Here is a 23,172-nt window from a genome sequence, read left to right on the forward strand (position 1 = left end):
TGGTTCTCCTCTAGAGGTGATTTTTGTCCCCAGAGTTTTTGCAATGTTGGGAGACCTTTTTGGGTTGTCACAATTGAGCTGGGGGTACTGGGTTAATTCTGGCACCAGTAAGTAGAAGCCAGGGATGCTGCTAAACATCCTACAATGCACGGGACAGCCCCTATTACAAAGGATTATTCAGCCCAAAATGTTAATTGTGTCATGGCTGAGAAACCCAGGCCTAAAATGACAATCAATATGGCTAACCATGTGCATGGCTGGAAAGATGTGTGAATGGCCTGAAGGCACAGTAAAAAGATTATGTAGCTGTATCGTTTATTCTAGTGTGAATTCTGACTCTCTCCCAGATGACCCCTACTTTAGGCCAGCCCAATGTGGCTGAGGTGCTCTTCTGTGTTGCCTTACCATCAGTACAGTTTTCTACTTCTGATGGTAACTCATATTGTGCCAGGGAGTATGTTAGGAGTTTTTGTATGGATTTTACTTAACCCTCAGATTAAGGGAGGCTCCAGTATTATTCCCATTCTACAGATGAAGAAAATGAAGTCAAACGGCTTGCTCAGTCACAGTTGGTAGAAGTGAAAAAGCCAAGATTCAACTCTGAAAATCAATCTCCGGAATCTGAATCTCTTCCCCAACACTACCCTGCCACCCATAGTATTCCACTGCCACTTTCCTACTGGTGCTTCAGTGCTGGAGAGTGTACTTGCTCCCTGTCAGTCAGTCATTCTGCCTGCCCCTTGCTGTTCAGCCACCTGCACTGTTTACTGCCATCTACTGATGAGGCAGTAGGGAATAGTAAGTAGGGAGAACATCAGCCCTATCCTAAAGAAGGCTACCTGGGGCACACAGATAAGACAGAGCACACAGATCACAAGGAATACAAAATCAACCACAGAAAGGGACAGGAAGAAATAGAGAGAATGATCAACAATGAAAGTGTTAGGAATCTGGGGATGAGCCTAATATCACTAAATGAAACTTGAAGGCAGCTCTGCATGACATGTACTAGGCAAGGTACTCTCAGGAATATAGGAATGCAGGCATGCACATGTGCAAGCACATGTGCGCATGCACACACACACATACCCTGTGACAATTCATGGCATCACATGCTGGGTAGCTTTTTGAATGCTTCCCCTTAAAGAGGGACAGGGTGGCCAGGGGAAGGTATCGTGGCTACAGTAGGTCCAGGTAGGCCTTGAAGGATCAGGGAGATGCCCACCCGAAATTTTGTCACCCAAGAACCTGAAGTCTCAATCCAATGAAAGACAGGCTAGATTGTGTGTGTGTGTGTGTGTGTGTGTGTGTGTGTATGTGTGTGTGTGTGTGTATTTGAGAATAGTAGTAGTAGTAGTAGTAGCAGCAGTAGCAGCAGCAGCAACAGCAGCAGCAGCAATCAAAATGGAAAGCCTAGTAAAGAAAAAAATGCTTAAATATTGATCTGAGGACTCTCCTTAACATGAAAAATTAAAATGTGGGATAGGGAGGTCCAAGCTTAGTGGTATTAAATAAACATCCATCATCCAGTGGTTCTTTCTAAAAAGCTTTAACTGACAATACAGCCCTGAAGAAGTGGCAACACACAATTCAGACTCGAATTTTCTATCCCAGATTTAGACTGAGCATCTTTTCAAGTCTTTACCTAGCTCTCTGATCGGGCTGCAGAGATCCTTTCTTAGCCCAGATTACATGGTCTTAAATTGAAAATGTTCTCCTGTAGCCTTACTCCCCAAGTTCTATGCCTGTGAGCTCTCAGATTGGTCTTTTTTGGGGTTCTGAAACTTCATCTTTCATTTTTTTTTCTAGGAGACCCTTTGTCTCAGTCAGTTACTTTGCTCTTTTTCCTGCTGTTGAAAAAGAATGAGATTTGCCCCAATCCTGGTCCATCTGCTCTATATGAGGATTCCATAAACTCTCAAGATCCTGTTTCTCTGCTAAAAGCTCCCAAGCTCCTTATAATTAATAAGACATTTGACTATTTGCATCTTATTATTTTACTTCCTGTGATCCCTAGGGAGTCAAATGAGATTGTTCAGATGATGAAAAGTCCTGACTCACGGTGCCCCATTTTCACCATATATTCCTCTGACACCAGCTAAAGACTCTTCTGTCATTTCAGGCCCTAATTCTTGTTTCACAGTGAAGGAAAATAGTTATCCAGCTTGCTAGATCTGGACCCATTTATGGTGTCTCTAAATGATCTCAATGATGATGACAGGATCTTCAGTAACAACGACATAAAGCAGACACAGATGTACACTCATACTTGGCTTGCGGATGCCAAAAAAAAAAAAGTGTTACTGTTCTTCTCTATCTTGCTGACCAAGTCAAATGAATTGAGCATTACATTATGACTATGGTATGCTGTAGCTGTAATTTTTTAAAAAACTTTGCCTTGTGAGAGAAATAAAAGGAAGCAGCATACATAGACTAAAACAAAGACTGGTCATAGCTATTTTTATGAATGCTCCTAAAAATTAGACTAAACAGTGAAAAGTCCCATTGAAAAAGCAGAGAATAGTACAAGGAAACATAAATTACAGGCCTGATTACCAAGAATCTATCTTAGCCTAAGGAAACTTTCCAATAAATTCCATGTAATTACTCTACGAATTGCTTAGAACTGTGGTAATTTAACCATGAACCTAGCTACTGTCAATACAGTGCAATGATTAAAACTATAGATTAGATAAGGATTGCTAAAAGATATGGAGGGATATAATTATAACCAGTCTAGCATTGAGAACAGATATAAAATTGAATAAAGCAGTGTGATAATATATAGTTTTATATAATATATAGTTTTCTACTTAGCAATCAGGAAGAAAAAGTAATGTATTCTACTAGCTCTGGAAGAATGAAAGCAACTATAGGAATTGAGCTTCATCAAAGTGAAGTTACACACTTACGACTAAAACAAGAGATACACTATTTTCACATATCTTAAGAAATGACCAAACAGGATTTGGTATTATCACACTATTTGGTTGTTCATGGGAAACTACTATAAGTTATGACCAGAGTGATCTATGCAAATATACATGCATGTTTTGACAGAAAAGACAAGCTGACAAAGCATAGTACCTCACACATAGTAGGTGCCCTCTGTAATCGCCTCATAAAGATCTCAAATGAATGAAATGTCAGCTGACCTGCACAGCACTGAGAATGGACACATTTAAAAACCAAGCAACTTAGTGGTTTCCATGCCCTCATTTCAAATTGTGGTTTCGAACAAAATACAATGTCTTATGGAGACAGTTTTGTCATTTAGGATTTTTGTAAGAACTGGGAGAGATGTATTTGAAAGCAGAGACTCTTCCATCTATGGTAGGGAACAAACAACTAGTTTTATTAATGACAGATACACTGAAGCAGTGACTAAGCCAGTGAATCTTGGGACTTCATCAGGATGAAGCAAACGGCTCACTCAGTAACAGTTGAAGAAGGTGATCAGCCTAAACCAGATGCTTTTCCAGAGAAAGACAGATTTACCATTCATGCTTCAACTGTCTATCCTTGAGAGTAATGGTTCTCAAAGTGTGGCCCCTTTTAAGAAGTCTGAAGAGTCAAAGCTATTTTCATAATACAGCATCTTTTTTACTCTCATTCTCTCACAAGCATACAGGAGTTTTCCAGAGGCTACATGACGTGTGGTGATATCATTACTCTGACAGCTAATGGAATATATGAAACAGATTTGAGAATCCAGCTGTCTTCAGTTAAGCCAGACATTAGAGTCTGCAGAAATATAAAACAATACAACTCTTCCCATTGTTTTTGGTTTGAAAGTTATATTTCATAAAAACATGTATTTATGTTAATTTATAACAGGGTTATTATTTTTAATGAATACATGAATATTTTAAAAATATCTTAGTTTGAATTTCTAATACAGTAAATATTGATAGATATAACCTACACAATCAAAAGCTCTTTAGAGCCCTCAACCATTTTTAAGAGTGTAAGGAAAATGAGACCAAAAAATTTGAGAACTACTACTCTGGAGCCTTTACTGCACTGGAACTATCTGCTCATTCTTTCCCAAGAGCCTACAAACCGAGAACAGGAAACCCTCCCTTATTTACCTCAGTATAGCCCCACTACTAACTATAGTCCTTTCTGTTTGTAAATTAAATGAACAAAAGGCTTGCCATATTCATAACATCAAAACTTTAAATTCAAGATCCACATAGTGAATACAGTGGATTATTTATCTCCTAAAAATAACAGATGAAAAGCTAAGCTGATTCTGAAATTGTTCACTACTAACAGATTGATTTCTACAGCTACAAGAAACAACACAGTGCCATTAATGGCTTGTGGAATTGGTTTTATTTACTTGATAATCACCCTAAGTTTATATGGGGCAGTTGTCTGAAAAACTAGAAAAGAATCTGGAAAAGTAAAAACATAATTGATGTGTTAGGGTTGTCAGATTATAGATGAATATTTCCATTTCAGTTTCATTTGCTGTTGATGTAATATTGCTTGTGTAATAAACATATTTGTCCAGTAGAGTTCTGGACTCTGAGGAAAAAAATAAAATATCCACTCCTTTGTTTGCAGAGATGAAATAAGCAAAGGAGAGTGAGGGGCTAGGATGTGGACATTTACCAACCATCTCTCTTGTCAAACAAGCCAGCACATACAGTTCTAATGCAGGGACCTAAAGAAGGAAGAGACAGAGATGTTCCAACAGTCTCGATTCTTTCTAGAGGCCAATAATGTACTTGGAGAACACCAATGTGAAAACCATTTACACCTCATTTCCTTAACTACCTAAAACCATGCACATGGTAAACATTAAAGCATCTTCTTTAAAAGGTGAATAAAATTATTCAGAACAATGCCACAAATATACAGGAAGGTATATATGTTCATTCTTTCGTTCATTCAAAAAAAAATTCCCTTGGTGTCCTCTACATATAAGGGCTTTGTGGTAGACACTGTAGAAGACGCAAATGAATCAGACATGTGTCCTATTCTTAAGAAGTTTATATTTTAGCAGAGTTGATCATAATGTACATAAATAACACAAAATCAAAAGCAAGAATTATAAATTATTACGGGTATGACTGGCAATATAGAATTTAGATACACCATATGTTTCATATATATGTTATATGCATATTACTAACAGAGTCTCACACAGAAGGGATAAAATATAGTCACACATGTGTGCTGACATGTGTGTGTATAAATAAAAACTGAAAAGACCCTCTGAATATATAATTTGTAATAAAGAACCAGCATTATGGTTAGTACCAAAGAACATTCAAGATGACAGATGTGATATTTTGAAAAAACAAGAACTGGTATTGCACATAATAATAGTGATAAACCACAGCAAGTTATAACAGTTCTGAGCCATAATAGAAACTCTAAAGAAAAGCTGTAATAAGACACTGCTTTAAGCTACTTTGGATTTAACTACTTCACATTTGTGTCCATAAAACCAGCTTCCACAACCTGTTTTTATTGGACAGGATTCAGTGACTGTTCCTATAATCCTGTGGTGTCAGTACTTGAACACGAATATGAGTATTCTAAGACAGTAGTCTTCAAACTGGAGTGCACGTACCCCCGAGGGTACACAAAGACTTACCAGAGGTACAAGCAGTAGAGAACTTTAAATGAGCCAGTGTCTACCTCTGCAGTTCACACACTTATGCCTTCCAAAACTGACCTGCTCCTTCTCTATGAGTTCACCCTTTCCCATAACCCTTTCAAAACAGTCTTATTACTTATAATCTTACCAAATGCATTTTTATGGGTTGGAAACCCCTCTAGGGTATAGACAAAAGGACAACTATAGAAAGACTTACACCTAAGAGGGTCCGTGAGAGCATGGCAGCAGCAGCTTCAGAACCAACCACTGAATGGAGCTGTACCTATTACTTCATCTGGGGACAACCCAGGGCAAGCCCCTGAGCCTCATCTTGTTTAGAAGTGAAATGGTTGCCAGAGGGATGTGTATTTACACACTTACTTAAGTTGAAAAATGAAGTTGGACTTTTCCTGAATATCTTATTTGGCTGACTGGTTGGCCAATGATGACTTTTAGATTATATGGTAGACGTTAATATATATCATTTGAAAGTATTCGATCTTGAATAAAAAATTCTAGATGCCAGCTTTAAAATGTGTGAAGGGGTACTTAGTTTTTAAAATTCATTTAGAACAAACTATCAAGAGAAGTATTTAAAAAAACAATCCCATTTATAATAACATCAAAAAGAATAAAATTCTTAGGGATAAATTTAATCAAGGAGGTAAACAATCTGTACAGTGAAACTGTAAGACATTGATGAAATAAAGACACAAATAAACAGAAAAATATTCTGTGTTCCTGGATTGGAAGAGTTAATATTGTTAAAATGTATAGGGAACCACAAAAGACCCCAAATAGCCAAAGCAGTCATGAGAAAGAACAAAGTTAAAAGTATTACATGTCCTGATTTCAAACTATAATACAAAGCTCTAGTAATCAAAATCGTATGATATAGGCATAAAAACAGACATGTATATCAATGGAACAGAATAGAGAGCCCAGAAATAACCCTATCCATATAGAGTCAATTAATTTTCAGCAAAGAAGCCAATATTATACAATGGGGTAAGGACAATCTCTTCAATAAATGGTGCTGGGAAAACTGGACATTCACATGCAAAAGAATGAAAATGGACTTACATCATAAGTGGTGTAAGATGAAACTATCTTACATTATATACAAAAATCAACTCAAATGGATTAAAGATTTGAACATAAGACCTGAAACTGTAAAACTCCTCGAGGAAAACATAGAGGGTAATAAGCTCCTCAACACTGGTCTTGGCAATGATTTTTTGAGTTTGATACCAAAAACAAGGCAACAAAAGCAAAAATAAACAAGTGGTACTACATCAAAGTAAAAAGCTTCTGCACAGCAAAGGAAACCATCAAGAAAATTAAAAGGTAACCTATGAACTGGAGAAAAAACTGCAAACCACATATCCGATATGGAGTTAATATCTAAAATATATATCTAAAATATACAAGGAACTCCCACACCTCAAAGCAAAAAACCAAATAACACAATGAAAAATGGGCAAAGGACCTAAATAGACATTTGCAACAGTATGGATGAATTTGGAGGGCATTAGGCTAAGTAAAATAAGCCAGGCAGAGGAAGACAAATATGTATTGCATGATATCACTTACATGTGGAATCTTAAAAAAAGTTTAACTCATATAAATGGAGTAGAATGGTGGTTGCCAGGGGCTGCAGGGTGAGGTGAGGTGGAGAAAATAGGGAGAGGCTGGTTAAAGGGTACAGTTACAATAAAGTAACAATACAGTTACAATAAAGGGTCAATAAAGTCTTGAGGATGTAATGTATACCATGTGACTATAGTTGATATACTGTATGATGTAGTACTGTATAATGTAACTGAAATTTGCTAGGAGAGTAGAACAAGTGTTCTCATACACACGAAAAGGTGAATATGTGAGGGGATGGATGTGCTAACTTGATGGGACTCCTTTCACAACTTAGATGTATATCAAATGATCATGTTATATACTTAAAATATCTTACAGTTTCATTTTTTAATCATACCTCAATAAGCTAAATTAAAAAGTAGAGAATGATTGCCAAAGTGAAGTGCTATGATTACTCTTTATATGAACAAACTAGTGTACATAATAAAATAATTATTTTAGGAGATGTAAGTGAGAACATTTAAAAAACACAGCTCTATAAGATATGAATTAAAAAGAATGTAACCATAATGATGAGAATTTTTCTCTAAATTGACAGTTTCTCTAATACAGAGAGCATTCCTTGAGAAAGACACTTTGCATGTGGATCAGCTCTATGCAACAGTTTGTGTTCTTTGTTGGAGAGACAATGTGGCATGCAGAAACTGCATAGGCTTTGCCCCTTCTTGACCTTTCTGAGACTCAGTTTTAATAGCTGTAAAACAGAAATAATAATCTTGAACCTTATAAGATGACCATGAAAATTATAACTAGTAAATGTATTGACTTAGCTCACTGCTTGGCAACACATCACTGCCATTAAATAAAGAATGGTAGCTATTATATAGTCTTATATTTTAGTCTTTGGGCTGTGTGAGGAAAATCACAAATTGGAACTAAAATTATTTACTATCTTTTTTTAGGTGAAAATTTAGCTGTTGACCAACAACCTATGATATGCATATTCAGTAATTTTCCAGTAATGCAGACAAATGTTAGCTAATTTAGTCATGCTCTACTACCTGATGTTCCCTATGAAAAAATGGATAGCCCTGTAGGTCAGGAATATAGGCTATGTCCACAGAGTGGGGTATAATCAATAATGAACAATTATTGGGTTATAATATTCAGCCAGAATACCATTTCCAGAAAACATCTGATATATAAAAAGCAAAGCCTCATCATCTATACTCGGTCCTGGCTCATCACTTGGGAGCTTGTTACATCACAAAATGTGAGGCCCACCCCCACCTACTGAATTGGAATCTGCAAATTTAACAACAAGACTTATAGGTGATTCAAATGCATCTTAAACTGTGAAGAAGCACTGGTAATGAACAGGTCCTTTGTAGAGAAGATACAATCACCAAACGTATATGTGACTCAGGTGGAAACTTTCTGTTGCATCTGTTCAATTAAAGCTGAGTAAGGCAGGACCATGGAGAATCTAACTTCTAATAATACTCTAACATATACACATGTCCATAAACACACGTATGCATAGCTCAGTGCTTCTCAACTAGGGGTGATTCCTACCCCACACTCCAAGACACTGGGTAATGTCTGGAGGTGATTTTGGTTGTCACACTAGGGAGAGGAGCGTTGCTACTGGAATCTAGTGAGTAGAGACCAAGGATGCTGCTAAACATCTTAAAATGCACAGGACAGCCCCCAAACAAAGGATCAGTTGGCCCAAAATGTCAATAGTGCTGAGGATAGAGAAACCCTAGCACAGATTATATAAACATCCTTGCATAGAGGTATATTAATGGGAATTATTCATGGAAAAAGGACTACACAGCTCTGAGGGGATGGATTTCATATTTGGACGTTCTGTATCTCAGATCTATGCTGCTTTCAAGATTATGTGTACCCTGATTAAAAGCTCTCAAAATCACTTATCTGTTTTTGCTAGTAAACCCAGAGGCAATAATAACTTGTACTGGCATATAAAGTCAGTCAGCATCAATGCCTAAAACCTGTTAATATGCAAAGGAAAAAAAAAAAAGAGAGAGAGACCTAATCCTATTGAAGAAGGAAATGGACCTAGGACCCTCAACTCCACACCCTTTTTACCCAAAGGACACCAATAGTCTATACCTTCTGTACGAGTCCACAATCCCTTGTTCATAATTTTGAAAATCTAAAAACTACACAAAGTTTTTGCTTAATTGTGGCAGAACTTTTCATCTGAACTCATTTGGCAGCAAAAGCATGAATAGATGTGAAGCTATTTACTATCTTAATGATCACACTTAATGTAACTATTCACATGGTTCACTGCAGAAATATTCAGAGGTTTGCTTGTGCCACAGGCTTTGCTAGAGTTGTTATATAATATATGGTGATATATGGTGGACGCTCCTTACTGCCCTTTTAAAATCTGAAAACTTTGGAATTTTGAAAACATTTGACTTCGAAAGTTTTGGACCATGAATGTGGACCTCAAATAACTAAAATACAGTCAACACTCAACAAATTGTGCTGAAAGCATTCATATATATATATATATATTTGAAAGAAAAAATACACCCTGTCAAATATGTGTGTATATATGTATACACACACACACATATACACATCCCTGCATTAGTAATTAGCAGTGTGACAATTAGCTTCCTTTAGGGCACTGTGCACAAAAGGCCAGGCTTGTAGCTTCCAATTTTATAAAAACCAGCTAATTTTGCAAAGAAACACCTTTTTTTAAGACCATAAATTAACCTCAAACTTCAACCTTCAATTGCTCCTGGATATAAAGCAAGAAATAGTGAGTGATTTAGGGTAAGCCCATTCACTGTACCAGAAATGCTAATTCCAATCAGTAGCATAACCAGTCAGTCAGTCTGTCTTTCTTTTTCTCTCTGTCTCCCCTCCGCTGCCCCCAATATACATGTATGCAACAAGCTATGGACTTGATGGTTAGGGGTAGAACTCTTTCTGCATATAAGTTACTTTCCTCCCTTGACAGGTTTTACCTGACTAGCTTGTTGACTGTCATATGATGTGCTCATGAGACTGGCACAGGGAAATAGCAGGTTGTTAGGAAACAAGTGGTAAGGAAATGCTGAGAGCAAATGTATTCAAACTGTCATCTCTATGTGCCTACCTTTAAGATGGGGTTTGCGAACAGATTGGAATGCAAGCCAATTTTCAGAAACCATAAAAATATACATGAATTTGTACCATACTGAAAAAGATGTGTCATGCTTGCTGCTGAAAACAATGAATGCAATATAAATAATTTAAACTTCTTCAAAACCCTTTTTTGCCCACTAGGGCACTACCAAGATTAATTTAAACTTCTTCAAAACCCTTTTTGCCCACTAGGGCACTACCAAGATTCACTAATCACCACTCAATTTTAATGGTCTTTTCATTGTGCCGCAAAACAATCTCTCCTTTATATCCTAAGAAAACACATCTCCGTCTCATGAAAATGAAGTAACACATGGTATTATTTAATAAGTTGAAAAGAAATCCTGAAAAGTTTTTGTGAAACTATTCTCTAATAAAACTCTTAAGAACTGTGATGTAGAGGGGAAAAAATATTTTGCTGCAGTTATGCTCAGCGCACTGTTAAATGTGATTCTAATGCTAAGGTGGGAGGAAGAAGTATTTTACCAAAGTCTCTAAGTATTTCACCACCATAGCAGTTTACCCATGGACTCTGCCACTGGGTTGTGAAGTCCCATGACCATTCAGGGAGAAGCCGCCATGTTTTTCTTCTCAGGCTCACAGGTGTCTCAAGTAGGGAGTGGGACACGGCTGAAAGCCACAGGCAAGTGTCTTGCCAAGACTGTGAATGAGATCATCACCAACCTCACCCCAGCATCCAGCCCAACTTCTTCAGAATTTCGCAGGCCACAGCCCTTGGGCCAGCCTCCTGTCAGGTTCTCAAAACAGGAAAAACTAAAAGTGGATCCTCCCCACAAAAAAGTTTGAGAATTCTCATATTATACAACTATTTTAAACATGTTCCTCTTGTATAGTATAATTATAGAAGAGTAGATTAGGATCTCAAAAAAATTCTTTATTTTGAAGAAGACTACTCTAAATTAGTTTCTTTTAAAATGTTCTCTCAAATCCTTAAACAACTTTCAAAAAGAAAGTTCTATGGCAAAAATTAAAGATACACACTGGATAATTAACTCATTCCTAATAGAAAAGCTATATTAAAATATTATCAACTCTTCATGTTTGACCAGAAAACAAATATTTATATAACTTTTCATTCACGACAAGTCCTTTAGTTCAATTCTTCAGGGATTCCATTCTATTTTAGCTTCTGTATAACAATACTGCAAAGCTGTAATTACATCCTCTATAATCAGCCCATTCCCAGTGTAATTAAGAGTGCCACAAATACAAAACTATGACCTCACTACTGAGGAAAAAAGTGTACAGAAGAGATAGATTATATTGCATGTAAAATGCCCTCCTGTTATGCCAACAAATTTCAAATGTAAAAGAAAAAAATAACATGTTACATGAGAATCATCTTTAAGAGGAAATCATTACATTCCTGATAATAGAGTTTTCCCTCCATCATTTCTAGCATCTGACTCTCATCAATAAGCTCTTTCCTATTAAACCCTGTGTTCTTCCCATATGTTATAAAAACTCTAAACGCTTCAGATGCTTCTCAGTTCCCCCTTATTCAACTACTGTCCACTATGGGGATCAAGATATATGTGATGTGATTCCTGGCACGATGTCATGCTAGTGTAAAACAAGTTTTAATTGGCACAGAGGTCCATCAGTGAAGTGCATAATTTCTAAGCAATGTGAATAAAATCTTAACTAAGAACTAAGAAGCACCAAACATTAATGTACACATATTGTAATGGTTCAAGCAAACCATTTGAGAAATGTAATAACCACATTAATAAAAAAAGAACAACAGCAACCACTAATCAAATGCTTACCCAGTGCCAGCACTATGACAATCTTAGATGAATTATCTGATTTAGTTTTCACTAATGCCCCCTGAGATAATACAATTATTGCCTCTATTTTTCATATGAGGAAACTGAAGCTGAAATGTGTTAAACAACTGCCCAGATTAATCTAGTAAGAGCAGGGTCAGTCTTTAAGCCAGGTCTAACTATCTCATATTTGTGGCTGTTTTTACAGCCTTCCGGTTAGACCGAATACTGATTATATATTACACAAGCAATTTAGCCTAAATATCTTGCTAAATACTCTTCTACTAAGGCTCCTGGTGAACTCCAAATGTTACTAATCGATGAGGTGTTGGGGGCGGGGGCTAGTGAAAGCAGAAAAGCAAGATAACTGTTTATCAAGATTCTCTTCCTCCATCAAATTAAGGCGTTCCTTTTCATATTCTGTAAGAGCTGATACGATCTTTCTAAATTAAATGTTTAATCACAGCTGATGAATTACTAAAGCACCAATCACAAAACAGAATGCACTCTTGTATTTTTCAGATTAAAGAGGCTGATTGACCAAGAAACCGAATCCCAGGAGAAGAAGGAGCAAGAAAAGGAGAAGAGGGTCACCGCCCTGAAAGAGGAGTTGACCAAACTGAAGTCTTTTGCTTTGATGGTGGTGGATGAACAACAAAGGCTGACGGCACAGCTTGCCCTTCAAAGACAAAAAATCCAAGACCTAACCACAAGTGCGAGGGAAACACATGCTAAACTAGCCCTTGCTGAAACCAGAGTTCGGGAAGAAGAGCAGAAGGCAACCAGACTAGAGAAAGAACTGCAAACGCAGACCACAGAGTTTCACCAGAACCAAGAAGAAATCATGGCAAAGCTCACCAATGAGGATGGCCAAAATCGCCAGCTTCGACAAAAGCTGGCAGCGCTCAGCCGGCAAATTGATGAGTTAGAAGAGACAAACAGGTCTTTACGAAGAGCAGAAGAGGAGCTCCAAGATATAAAAGAAAAAATCAACAAGGGAGAATATGGAAACTCTGGTATCATGGCTGAAGTGGAGGAGCTCAGGAAACGTGTGCTAGAAATGGAAGGGAAGGATGAAGAGCTCATAAAAATGGAGGAGCAGTGCAGAGACCTTAATAAGAGGCTTGAAAAGGAAACATCACAGAGTAAAGACTTTAAACTTGAGGTTGAAAAACTTAATAAAAGGATTACAGCTCTGGAAAAATTAGAAGATGCTTTCAACAAAAGCAAACAAGAATGTTACTCTCTGAAATGCAATTTAGAAAAAGAAAGGATGACCACAAAGCAGTTGTCTCAAGAACTAGAAAGTTTAAAAATAAGGATCAAAGAGCTAGAAGCCATTGAAAGTCGGCTGGAAAAGACAGAATTCACCCTGAAAGAGGACTTAACTAAACTGAAAACATTAACTGTGATGCTGGTAGATGAACGGAAAACCATGAGTGAAAAATTAAAGCAAACTGAAGATAAGTTACAAGCTGCTGCTTCTCAGCTTCAAGTGGAGCAAAATAAAGTGACAACGGTTACTGAGAAGTTAATTGAGGAAACTAAAAGGGCACTGAAGTCCAAAACTGATGTAGAAGAAAAAATGTATAGCGTAACCAAGGAGAGAGATGACCTAAAAAACAAACTGAAAGCAGAAGAAGAGAAAGGAAATGATCTTCTGTCCAAAGTTAATATGTTGAAAAATAGGCTCCAATCATTGGAAGCAACTGAGAAAGACTTCCTAAAAAACAAATTGAATCAAGATTCTAGTAAGTCTACAACAGCATTACACCAAGAAAACAATAAGATTAAAGAGCTCTCTCAAGAAGTGGAAAGACTGAGACTGAAGTTAAAGGATATGAAAGCCATTGAGGACGACCTCATGAAAACAGAGGATGAGTATGAGACTCTAGAACGAAGGTATGCTAATGAACGAGACAAAGCTCAATTTTTATCTGAAGAGCTGGAACAAGTTAAAATGGAACTTGCCAAGTACAAATTAGCAGAAAAAACAGAGTCCAGCCATGAACAATGGCTTTTCAAAAGGCTTCAAGAAGAAGAAGCAAAATCGGGGCACCTCTCAAGAGAAGTGGATGCACTAAAAGAGAAAATTCATGAATACATGGCAACTGAGGACCTGATATGTCACCTCCAGGGAGACCATTCCGTTCTGCAAAAGAAACTCAATCAACAAGAAAACAGAAACAGAGATTTAGGAAGAGAGATCGAAAACCTCACTAAAGAATTAGAGAGGTATAGGCACTTCAGTAAGAGCCTCCGGCCTAGCCTCAATGGAAGAAAAATCTCTGACCCTCAAGTATTTTCTAAAGAAGTTCAAACAGAAGCAGCTGACAATGAACCACCCGATTACAAGAGTCTCATTCCTCTGGAACGAGCAGTCATTAACGGTCAGTTTTATGAGGAGAGTGAGGACCAGGAAGAGGACCCTAATGAGGAGGAATCCATGCTGTCCTTCAAATGCAACACATCTACTCCCTGTCCTGTTAACAGGAAGCTATGGATTCCTTGGATGAAATCCAAGGAGGGTCATCCTCAGAATGGAAAAATACAAACTAAACCCAATGGCAACTTTGTGCAACCTGGAGATCTGGTCCTAAGCCACACACCTGGGCAGCCACTTCATATAAAAGTTACTCCAGACCATGTCCAGAACACAGCCACTCTTGAAATCACAAGTCCAACTACAGAGAGTCCACACTCTTACACAAGCACTGCAGTGATACCAAACTGTGGCACCCCAAAGCAAAGGATAACCATCCTCCAAAACGCCTCCATAACACCGATGAAACCCAAAACCTCTGCCGAAGGCCTCTTGAATTTAGAGCAAGGCATGTCCCCAATTACCATGGCGGCCTTTGCCAGAGCACAGACCCCAGAGTCTTGTGGTTCTATAACTCCAGAAAGGACAATGTCACCTATTCAGGTTTTGGCTGTGACTGGTTCAGCTAGCTCTCCTGAGCAGGGACGCTCCCCAGAGCCAATAGAAATCAGTGCCAAGCATGCGATTTTCAGAGTCTCCCCAGACCGGCAGTCATCATGGCAGTTTCAACGTTCAAACAGTAATAGTTCAAGTGTGATAACTACTGAGGATAATAAAATCCACATTCACTTAGGAAGTCCTTACATGCAAGCTGTAGCCAGCCCCATGAGACCTGCCAGCCCTTCAACACCACCGCAGGATAACCGAACTCAAGGCTTAATTAATGGGGCACTAAACAAAACAACCAATAAAGTCACCAGCAGTATTACAATCACACCAACAGCCACACCTCTTCCTCGACAATCACAAATTACAGTAAGTAATATATATAACTGACCCTCATCCAGTCTATATTGATACTATTGCAAGGAACTCAATCCTTTTTAATTATCCCTCTACATCCCCCAAAGACTGACTCAACTTGTACTTTGGGAAGGTTTGTGCATGAACTATTCAAGAGTATCTGAAACTAACTGTTGCCTGCATAGTTATATCAAGTGTGCACTTACTGTATATCTTTTCATTTACATACCTGTATGAAAAATATTTAGTCTGCACTTGTATAAATACATCTTTATGTATTTCATTTTTCATAACTCACATTAATTTGACTGCAACTGTTCTTGGTGAAATACTTTAACATTATAAAGCAGTAAATAATTTGTTATTTTTACCATTGCTTGCCGGATTTTCTTTTGATCATTTTGTGTTATATTTTTGCATGTACAGTAGCATTTTATTTCCTGTTCATGTCTATTAATTCTTCCTTAAAAAAAAAAACTACTTCCCATTTACAGTCAACTTCTGATCACACATTAGAGAAAGAGAAAGTGGTTTAAATAAAATCTTAAGTCTCTTTGATTTCGAAGTGAACTATAAGAGCTCTCATGAGCAAACTTAACTTTATGCTTGAGATGTATCTTAATATCTCTGGTGGTAGACGGAGTAAAAGGGGTCAAATATGTGGTGACAGAAAGAAATCTAACAATGGGAGGTGAACACACAAGGTAAATATATATGCCTTACTGTTAAAATGTACAGCTGAAACTTATCAGATTGTGTTAACCAATGTCACCATAAAAAACAAAACAAAAAAAACTCTGGTGCCCAGCACAGTACTTAGCACATGTTAGGAACTTAAGACTTAATGTTTACTGATAATAACAATAAAATAATATCAAAAAATTTGCTTTTGTGAGCATATGAGCTGATGGTGAAAGTAAAAAGCTTTGAAATGTGCTAGGAAGCCAGAAAAGAAAAAGCACACTTGGAAATATGAGTTACCTTGACAATCAAGAGTTGACTGTATTTCTACTGTAGATAAAAACTCCCATAAAACATACATGTCTACATCCAAACCTGGAATCGGCCACTGTGACATATGCTCTTGAACACTCTGTTTCAAAGCAAAAATTTCAGTTTTGTTCCTTTTTCCTATATGGATCCCAAAACAGTTTGGATTACTTAAGGTAAGTGCTTCCTGCCTTGCTTATAAGTGGGCTGCCTTCAGAAGCTTACAATTTAATCATTTTTTTTTTTTAATTTTTCAGCAAGCACATTAAAGCCGAAGATAGTTACAGACACAGTTGTTATAGAAAAGACATTTTTAAAAGATTTAGTTGAGGGAAGTTTCTTCTGTGATTACAGTTATGCATTTATTAGGTAGGTTAGAAAATCTCAAGCAAGGCACCCGGCTCATAGGATTCTCAGCATAATCTATACTTCTGTAGCAGGGAATACCAGCTTTCAGAGGAACATTTTAAATTACAAAGATGGTCCCCAAGTCACATTCCAAAAAGATGATTTCAGACAAAGTAGCTCATTGCCACTTTCCCTTTACCAACCTCATAACTGTTAATTTAGTGCGGTCAATTTTATTGCCAGTTATTGATTTTAAACACAATTCATTTAGACACCCAAGCAAACTGTGAAGATCTGTAGAAGTAAAAGAACCCTTTCACAATTATCCTCCTTTTCCCTGCAAAATCAATTTCATGATAGCACAGCGAGGATTTGTTGACAGAAACACTTCCATGGTGATGAACTACAACACCAACGCTGTGGGCTTGCATCATCATTAAATAAATTTGGATGTTAGCTGAGGCTGGTGATGAATGAGAAAGCTTCTGTTTAAACACATTTATCTTGAGAATCGGCAGTGACCCAACTGTATTACAAAATACATGATGGTCTAAATGTTTTTCAAAATGATTTTTATTTTTAAGTCACCTTGGGCAAGAACTTTAGAAGGAACTGCATACTTTATTTTACGTATTTCAAAGTAAACACTGATAATGCTGCTGCATGAGATGTTTTTCCTAGATAATAATCAAGAGTACATGTCACATTTTGGATCATAAAATTATGAACGGAAACTAGAAAGTATTAAAGGACAAAGTCTTTCCAGTGCTTCTCAACTTTTGTCACATAATGGCACAAACAGAAAACATGTTTCCATGGCACTGGGAGAAATGAATGAAGAGGCAGAGATGACCAGCCAGGGACTCCTGTCACGCTCAGGTGCCCCAAGTGCCAAGGGGAAGATCTATTCTTGGCACACCTATAATTAACAGAGTTAGAGAAGCTCTGGGCTATTAATTAATCCATCCGTTTTGTAAGGATTCAATTTTTTTTTTAGCTTATGTGAGCCAGAGCAATTCTCTATAATAAAGTTAACACCACAAGTCCTGTGTCCCACGATTATAATGCACAAATTCTCATTTTATGATCTGTTTCCGATTTAAGGTTTCTACAACTACAGTTCACAATGCCAAGACGTTGTGTGCAGGGTATTCATGACACCCGAAGGATAAAATAGGTTGCACTGTGAGATGGTCATAAAAGGGATATTTAATTAAAAATTTTGAGACTTGTAGCTTAAGGATTTTATGATCTTATTGAATGAAGTATAATTCCATGCAAAACTATGTTTTTAGTAGCTTCTTTGAGTCTGAATCTTTACAAAGCCTGTCTCCTTTGAAATTTGTTAGACTAAGACCTTTAACAACATTCTAATTCTCCTATACCTTGCTTTCTATTACTATTAAGTTTTTTCCTCCAAAATAATCATTTTGCTTTGCAATCTTAAGAAAAAAGAGAATCAGGGAACAATGCATGACCAAAACATTAAGATCAATGTTTCTCAAAGTAAAATCCAAGACAGTTGTAGGAGAATTCCCTGATCTCATCCAGAGCTGTCATATCAGAATCTGAGGGCAGGGCCCAGGAAGCTGTATTTTTAACAAGCTCCTCTGCTGATTAGTATGCACCTTAAAGTAGGAACTCCATTGTTTTACAAAGTCCTATTAAAGTTAGTAAATGGGTTCTGACTAGTCTCCTCTATCAGAAACAATTATATCTTTCCCAGGAAGTGTGACTATTCCGCCCTCTAGTGGTTGGCATGACAAACAGAAGGCTTGTTCCCCAAGTTTTCTTTTTTATTCGAAAGGAACGCTCAATAAAAACTACCATTTTATTGGGCGGGAAGGTTCTCAGTTCTATTATTGTAGCAAAGCATAGATGCCTGAATCTGTAGCTGAGCCACAGCAGGCTGTCTGACACCTCCAAACTCCATTTCTTTCTCAGATCCCAGGCCCTCAACATAAGCCTACAGCTTTCTTGGGAATGGTCCAGAACACACATTAAAGAAAGCAGTTTGGATGAACCAAAACAAAGGACTCCATTCACCTCAGGCCACAGTGAAGCAAATCAAGAAAAAGCAAGGAAGATAAGTGGTTCATTAAAGTCTCCAAACCATAAGCCCCCTTAAAATTCATTTTCATTTAGATTAAACTCCAAGTCCTTTCTTTTCCAACTGATGGACCCTTTTAATACTCAAGCTCACTCAAGAAGAGTAAAGCTTTCGTGCAGTCAAATATATCACAGCAGCATCCCCCAAAGGCAATGCTGTAGGATAAAGAATCCTTAGGGAGTCCAGCAAGTTAACTGGCCAACACTTCTAAGTACTTCATAATTTGATAATGAATTAACACTGTTCATACAGCAGCATATACAAATCTGTCAACATTCCATCAGGACACCAGATTTTACACTTAGAATAGCACCATGAAAAGGTACTCTGTACTCTGGCACTGCAGTCAGCTATCCTAGTGATAATCCTCTTTCGTTGTAGCCTCATTTTAAAATTTCACTTATTTTTTCACAAAATTATTGGTCAAGAGAAATAATATTTATCTGATTATTTGAGACAGTTTTTTGAAAGCCTGAAATTAGTTTATTTAGTGAGTTCCTTTCCTCCCATAACCAAATGGTCCTGAATATTTTTTTAAGGTTACTGAAGATGGCTCTTTTTTTTTCTTGCCTCAGAGCTTTGGTTTTTAAAGGCCAGTCATCTTTGGATAACTAACAATATATATAAATCCTAGAGACCTACGCAGGCTGCCTCACTCTGCCATTCATTCATTCCTTAGGCCTCTGGAAAGGTAGAGTGGGTTTACTAATTGGCATACCACTTATGTGTCTCAGTGACATAAATAGTGTCTTACCATGTAGTATCTTCTCTTCAGAGCATCATAGGGACATACTTGATCAATTCACTAATCATGACATACTGAATTGCCTGCCTCCTACTTAACAATGGGGCAGGTATTATAGAGACAAAAGATTCACTATCCTTGAAGAGCTTATTAACCTGGGCAAGGAAAGGAAAAGGAAACAAGAAACAAGAATCATGATATTTAATCAAGTGGCAAACTAAATTTCCTTGTATCTGGTATGTAGAGATGAGAATGTTGAATCTGACAAAGCATAAGCCTCAAAGCAACTTTAAAAAGCTGCACTGAAGAGTTTAGTTCCATAAGGATAGTTTCCATTCACCTGACAGATTGGCACAGAGCATGTATTTGAGCATTTATATTTGTATTAATATCTTGTACCTTTTGTTTCTTTCAAAGATACCACATTATAAACCAGAGTTTTCAGACGAGCTTTCCATTCTAACATGCCTTTGGGAGAAATAAAGAGAAGTCTTGACAACCAACTACCTTTGACTTAAAAGTGAGAAAAAATGGGTTTCAGTAGGATTCCCAAGAACTTAATAACTCCCTTTACTGTTTAAACCTTTCTAAAGAGTCCTCTTTGAGGAGTTTCAACCACCACAGGCTCAAATGTCTTCTGTTAAGATACAAGTTTTCTTCGTTCCTCAACAAGACAACTACAAGAACGAACTGACATTTTTTATGATGTACCCACTGCTATGTTAGGCAGCTTTGCAGGGATAAGATTTAAAATCTAAGACAGAAGTTGAGGACAACCTTACAAGGTAACTCGGAGCACAACACAGAGATAGTAAGTACTATAGGAATTTGGAGAAGGTTGCTCTGGGGCACGGTTTGGGGGTTAGATTTCAGAAATGAGTATTTGAGCAGAGGATAGGGGGTGAAAATTGGGAGAGAGGACAAAAGGTGTCCCAGGGAAGTGCACACAAGAGCAGAAGTGTGAGGGCAAGGCAGGAGGGTGGACAATCAACGTTGAAGGAACAAAGGAACAAAGTGTGGCTGAAGGTGAGATGCTTGGGGAGGGGTAAGGCTTGATGGGCACAGCGTTCTGTGTCCTCAGAGAAGGCTTCTGGGTAGTGAGACGACATAACAAAGGGGAGAAAACTAATCTTTTATACAACGTTCTTTCATTTCACAACAATTCCTCTAAAGTGGGTATTATCATAATTTGAAACATAAAAAAAAATTCTCAAAGGGAAGGAAAATTGTTCCAGGCCATTCTGGTAGTATGGAACAGAAATGAGATATGAACACAGGTCGGACACCATTGTCCCATTCTCTTTCCATGGCAACATACTGAAAAGCTGCCTCAGTGCAAGGAGGGAACATAATAAACTGCACTTACTCCTGTCCACTACCTATGCAGGCAGACAGCTTGCCTAATATTACATCACTGTACTCTGCCTCACAAGTCTGTTACTTTGGCCAGAACACTCAGAATGCCCCTAAATATACACAGGGTTTCCTCCCTACTGCTCTACATGGGTAGAATTCTCTTCTCTCATCAAGTCACCCATACCGAAAGGTCTACTTCAAGCCTCACCTCTTTTGAAAACTTCCATGATTACCACAGCCAAGAGTGATCTGCCTTCCCTTCCAATTCTTCCCAACTCCCCGAGGCCACTGTTAGGGTAACAAGAGACAATGAATGTGAGAGGTCAAGCTGCACATGAATGGGCAGGCATGGGGAGGACTGACCTAGGAATGGTGCTGATGAGAGAGATGGGAGAAAAGCATGACCAAGGACAAGCACAAGTCCTCGTAAGCAGCAGACTCTATACTTAGCACTAGAGGTGCAACCCAAGTCCACTCTTTTCTAAAAAGAAAGATTCTATAAGCAAAGGCACAAGTGTCAAGTATGAAGAATGATTTTGGACAGGCTGTCAACATGTGCAGATCAGGAGACACCTGACGGGCCTCAGAGTTGGCTGGAGAGAAAAGCAGCAGAAATGACTGAAGATGATCCATAGAAGGAGCATCACAACCATGCCTATCAAAGCTTATAAGTAGGCGGCCACCTTACAGTCCTAATATGGACCCAAGACCTCCAGAAAAGGCAATCAAGGCACCAAGGTCTAGTCACTATAAAGATAAGCACCACCAACTTAGCCCAGAGGTGCTGGGACTTCTACCTCTGTAGAAGCCTAGAACATTTTCCTAGATGGTATACCCTAATTTAGGGTTTCCATTTCTCAAGCAACATAATTATATATATGACTGATAGTCCTAAAATCACTTATAATATAAAAAGGACATTGTATTTTCCCAGCTCAGGGAGGAAGGGTTCAACCTTCTCAGTCTCCAAATTCTGCTTCCAATTCAAGATTACAATAACTGTAAACCATGGACACATCCCAAATAAAATGGCCATTTTATACTAAACTCTTCAAGCTGGTTGGTCTCCAATGGCTCTCTCATAACAATTAAATGCATATATATAAGAGCCTGCTTCGATGCAGCCACTCTTCAAACAACTCAAATTCCTCAAGAATTAATTACTATCCTTCGCTATTAGCAAGTTGGTTGGGTTTTTTCCTTTCTTAAAAAAAACTGAGCTACTCCTTTTCTGTTCTTTGCCTTCTAATGGTGTTCTTGCCTGAATTCATTGATTACAGTTTTGAGGACTCAGAAAAGTAATTTTATTGAAAGAGGAGTTAACTAAAAACTGCAACAGATTCCCAAAGGGTACGGTAGGTAATACAAGAAACATTTAAATACCTGACAGTCCCTTTAGGGCACCAAGGACAGGGTCAGTGGGTGGAGATCGTACTGAGAAGGATGGCTTCTCTCACAGTGACAGATAAAAGCAGCAAAATATTTTTTATATAAAACTGTTTTCTGATTATGAGAATAATACATATTTGTTACAAAAATTTTGGAAAATATACAGGCTGCCAAGACTGCTGATTTTAGCTTCTAAAAAGGGTAATGAGAGGACTAGGGAGAACAATGGACAATTATTACTATTTTTTTAGGTCAACCTATCAACTATGGCCCTATTCCAGGTTCTCTCAGACTGCCAATGAGGAAGGAAATGGCTTTCAGGGGGCCATCCTGTCCTTACTGAACACCCCTGGGGCCAAGGAGTGGCAGACCCCCCCCCACAGAGCACAAGTCTGTGTAATCTGTCTGCTCAGACCAGACACAATGGCCAAGGGGCCAGGATTTCCTCTCTCTCAGCTAACCAATCAGTGCTTGGATAATGGTTCACTGTGCATTGTTCAAGTACTGGAAAGAAATGCCTCCTTAGGGGGCTGCTCTCAGAACTAATTATCCTTATCAATTAGTAAGATCAGCGGCCTAGTGTAAGGGATGGAGGCATGGGATAGGGCCCAACAAAAGTCAATCCTCAGGCTCTGGGAAAGTAATGTAGACGTACCCATGGTGATAAGAGTGATAGGTGAGGAAGAATTAACATTTTCTGCCTGGGCTGGCTCAGTCACTTAAATGGCATTGACGGTTTCTCTACGAAGAGTCTCTAAATTTTCAACGTCTATGAAA

General features: G+C 38.0%; 2 protein-coding genes across 4 annotated transcripts in view; one reads left to right on the top strand and one right to left on the bottom strand.

Annotated features, from left to right (window-relative positions):
* The window catches only part of CMSS1 (cms1 ribosomal small subunit homolog (yeast)), a 343,642-nt gene that overhangs the window by 302,518 nt on the left and 17,952 nt on the right, over positions 1-23,172 (bottom strand). The gene's annotated exons all lie outside the window — the stretch shown is intronic.
* The window catches only part of FILIP1L (filamin A interacting protein 1 like), a 47,092-nt gene that overhangs the window by 13,906 nt on the left and 10,014 nt on the right, over positions 1-23,172 (top strand). The window contains exons 1-2 of one of the 2 annotated variants that reach the window (XM_023527526.1): positions 12,697-15,469; positions 18,740-18,906. In XM_023527526.1, the coding sequence (XP_023383294.1) occupies positions 12,809-15,469; positions 18,740-18,799 (2,721 nt within the window). In that variant the 5' untranslated portion in view covers positions 12,697-12,808 and the 3' untranslated portion in view covers positions 18,800-18,906. Of the gene's footprint in view, positions 1-12,693; positions 15,470-18,739; positions 18,907-23,172 lie in introns of those variants that run through there. The other variant, XM_011354477.2, reaches the window with a different exon arrangement.

Source organism: Pteropus vampyrus, unplaced genomic scaffold (assembly GCF_000151845.1).
Source record: "Pteropus vampyrus isolate Shadow unplaced genomic scaffold, Pvam_2.0 Scaffold1, whole genome shotgun sequence".
In the NCBI taxonomy this organism is placed as follows: domain Eukaryota; kingdom Metazoa; phylum Chordata; class Mammalia; order Chiroptera; family Pteropodidae; genus Pteropus; species Pteropus vampyrus.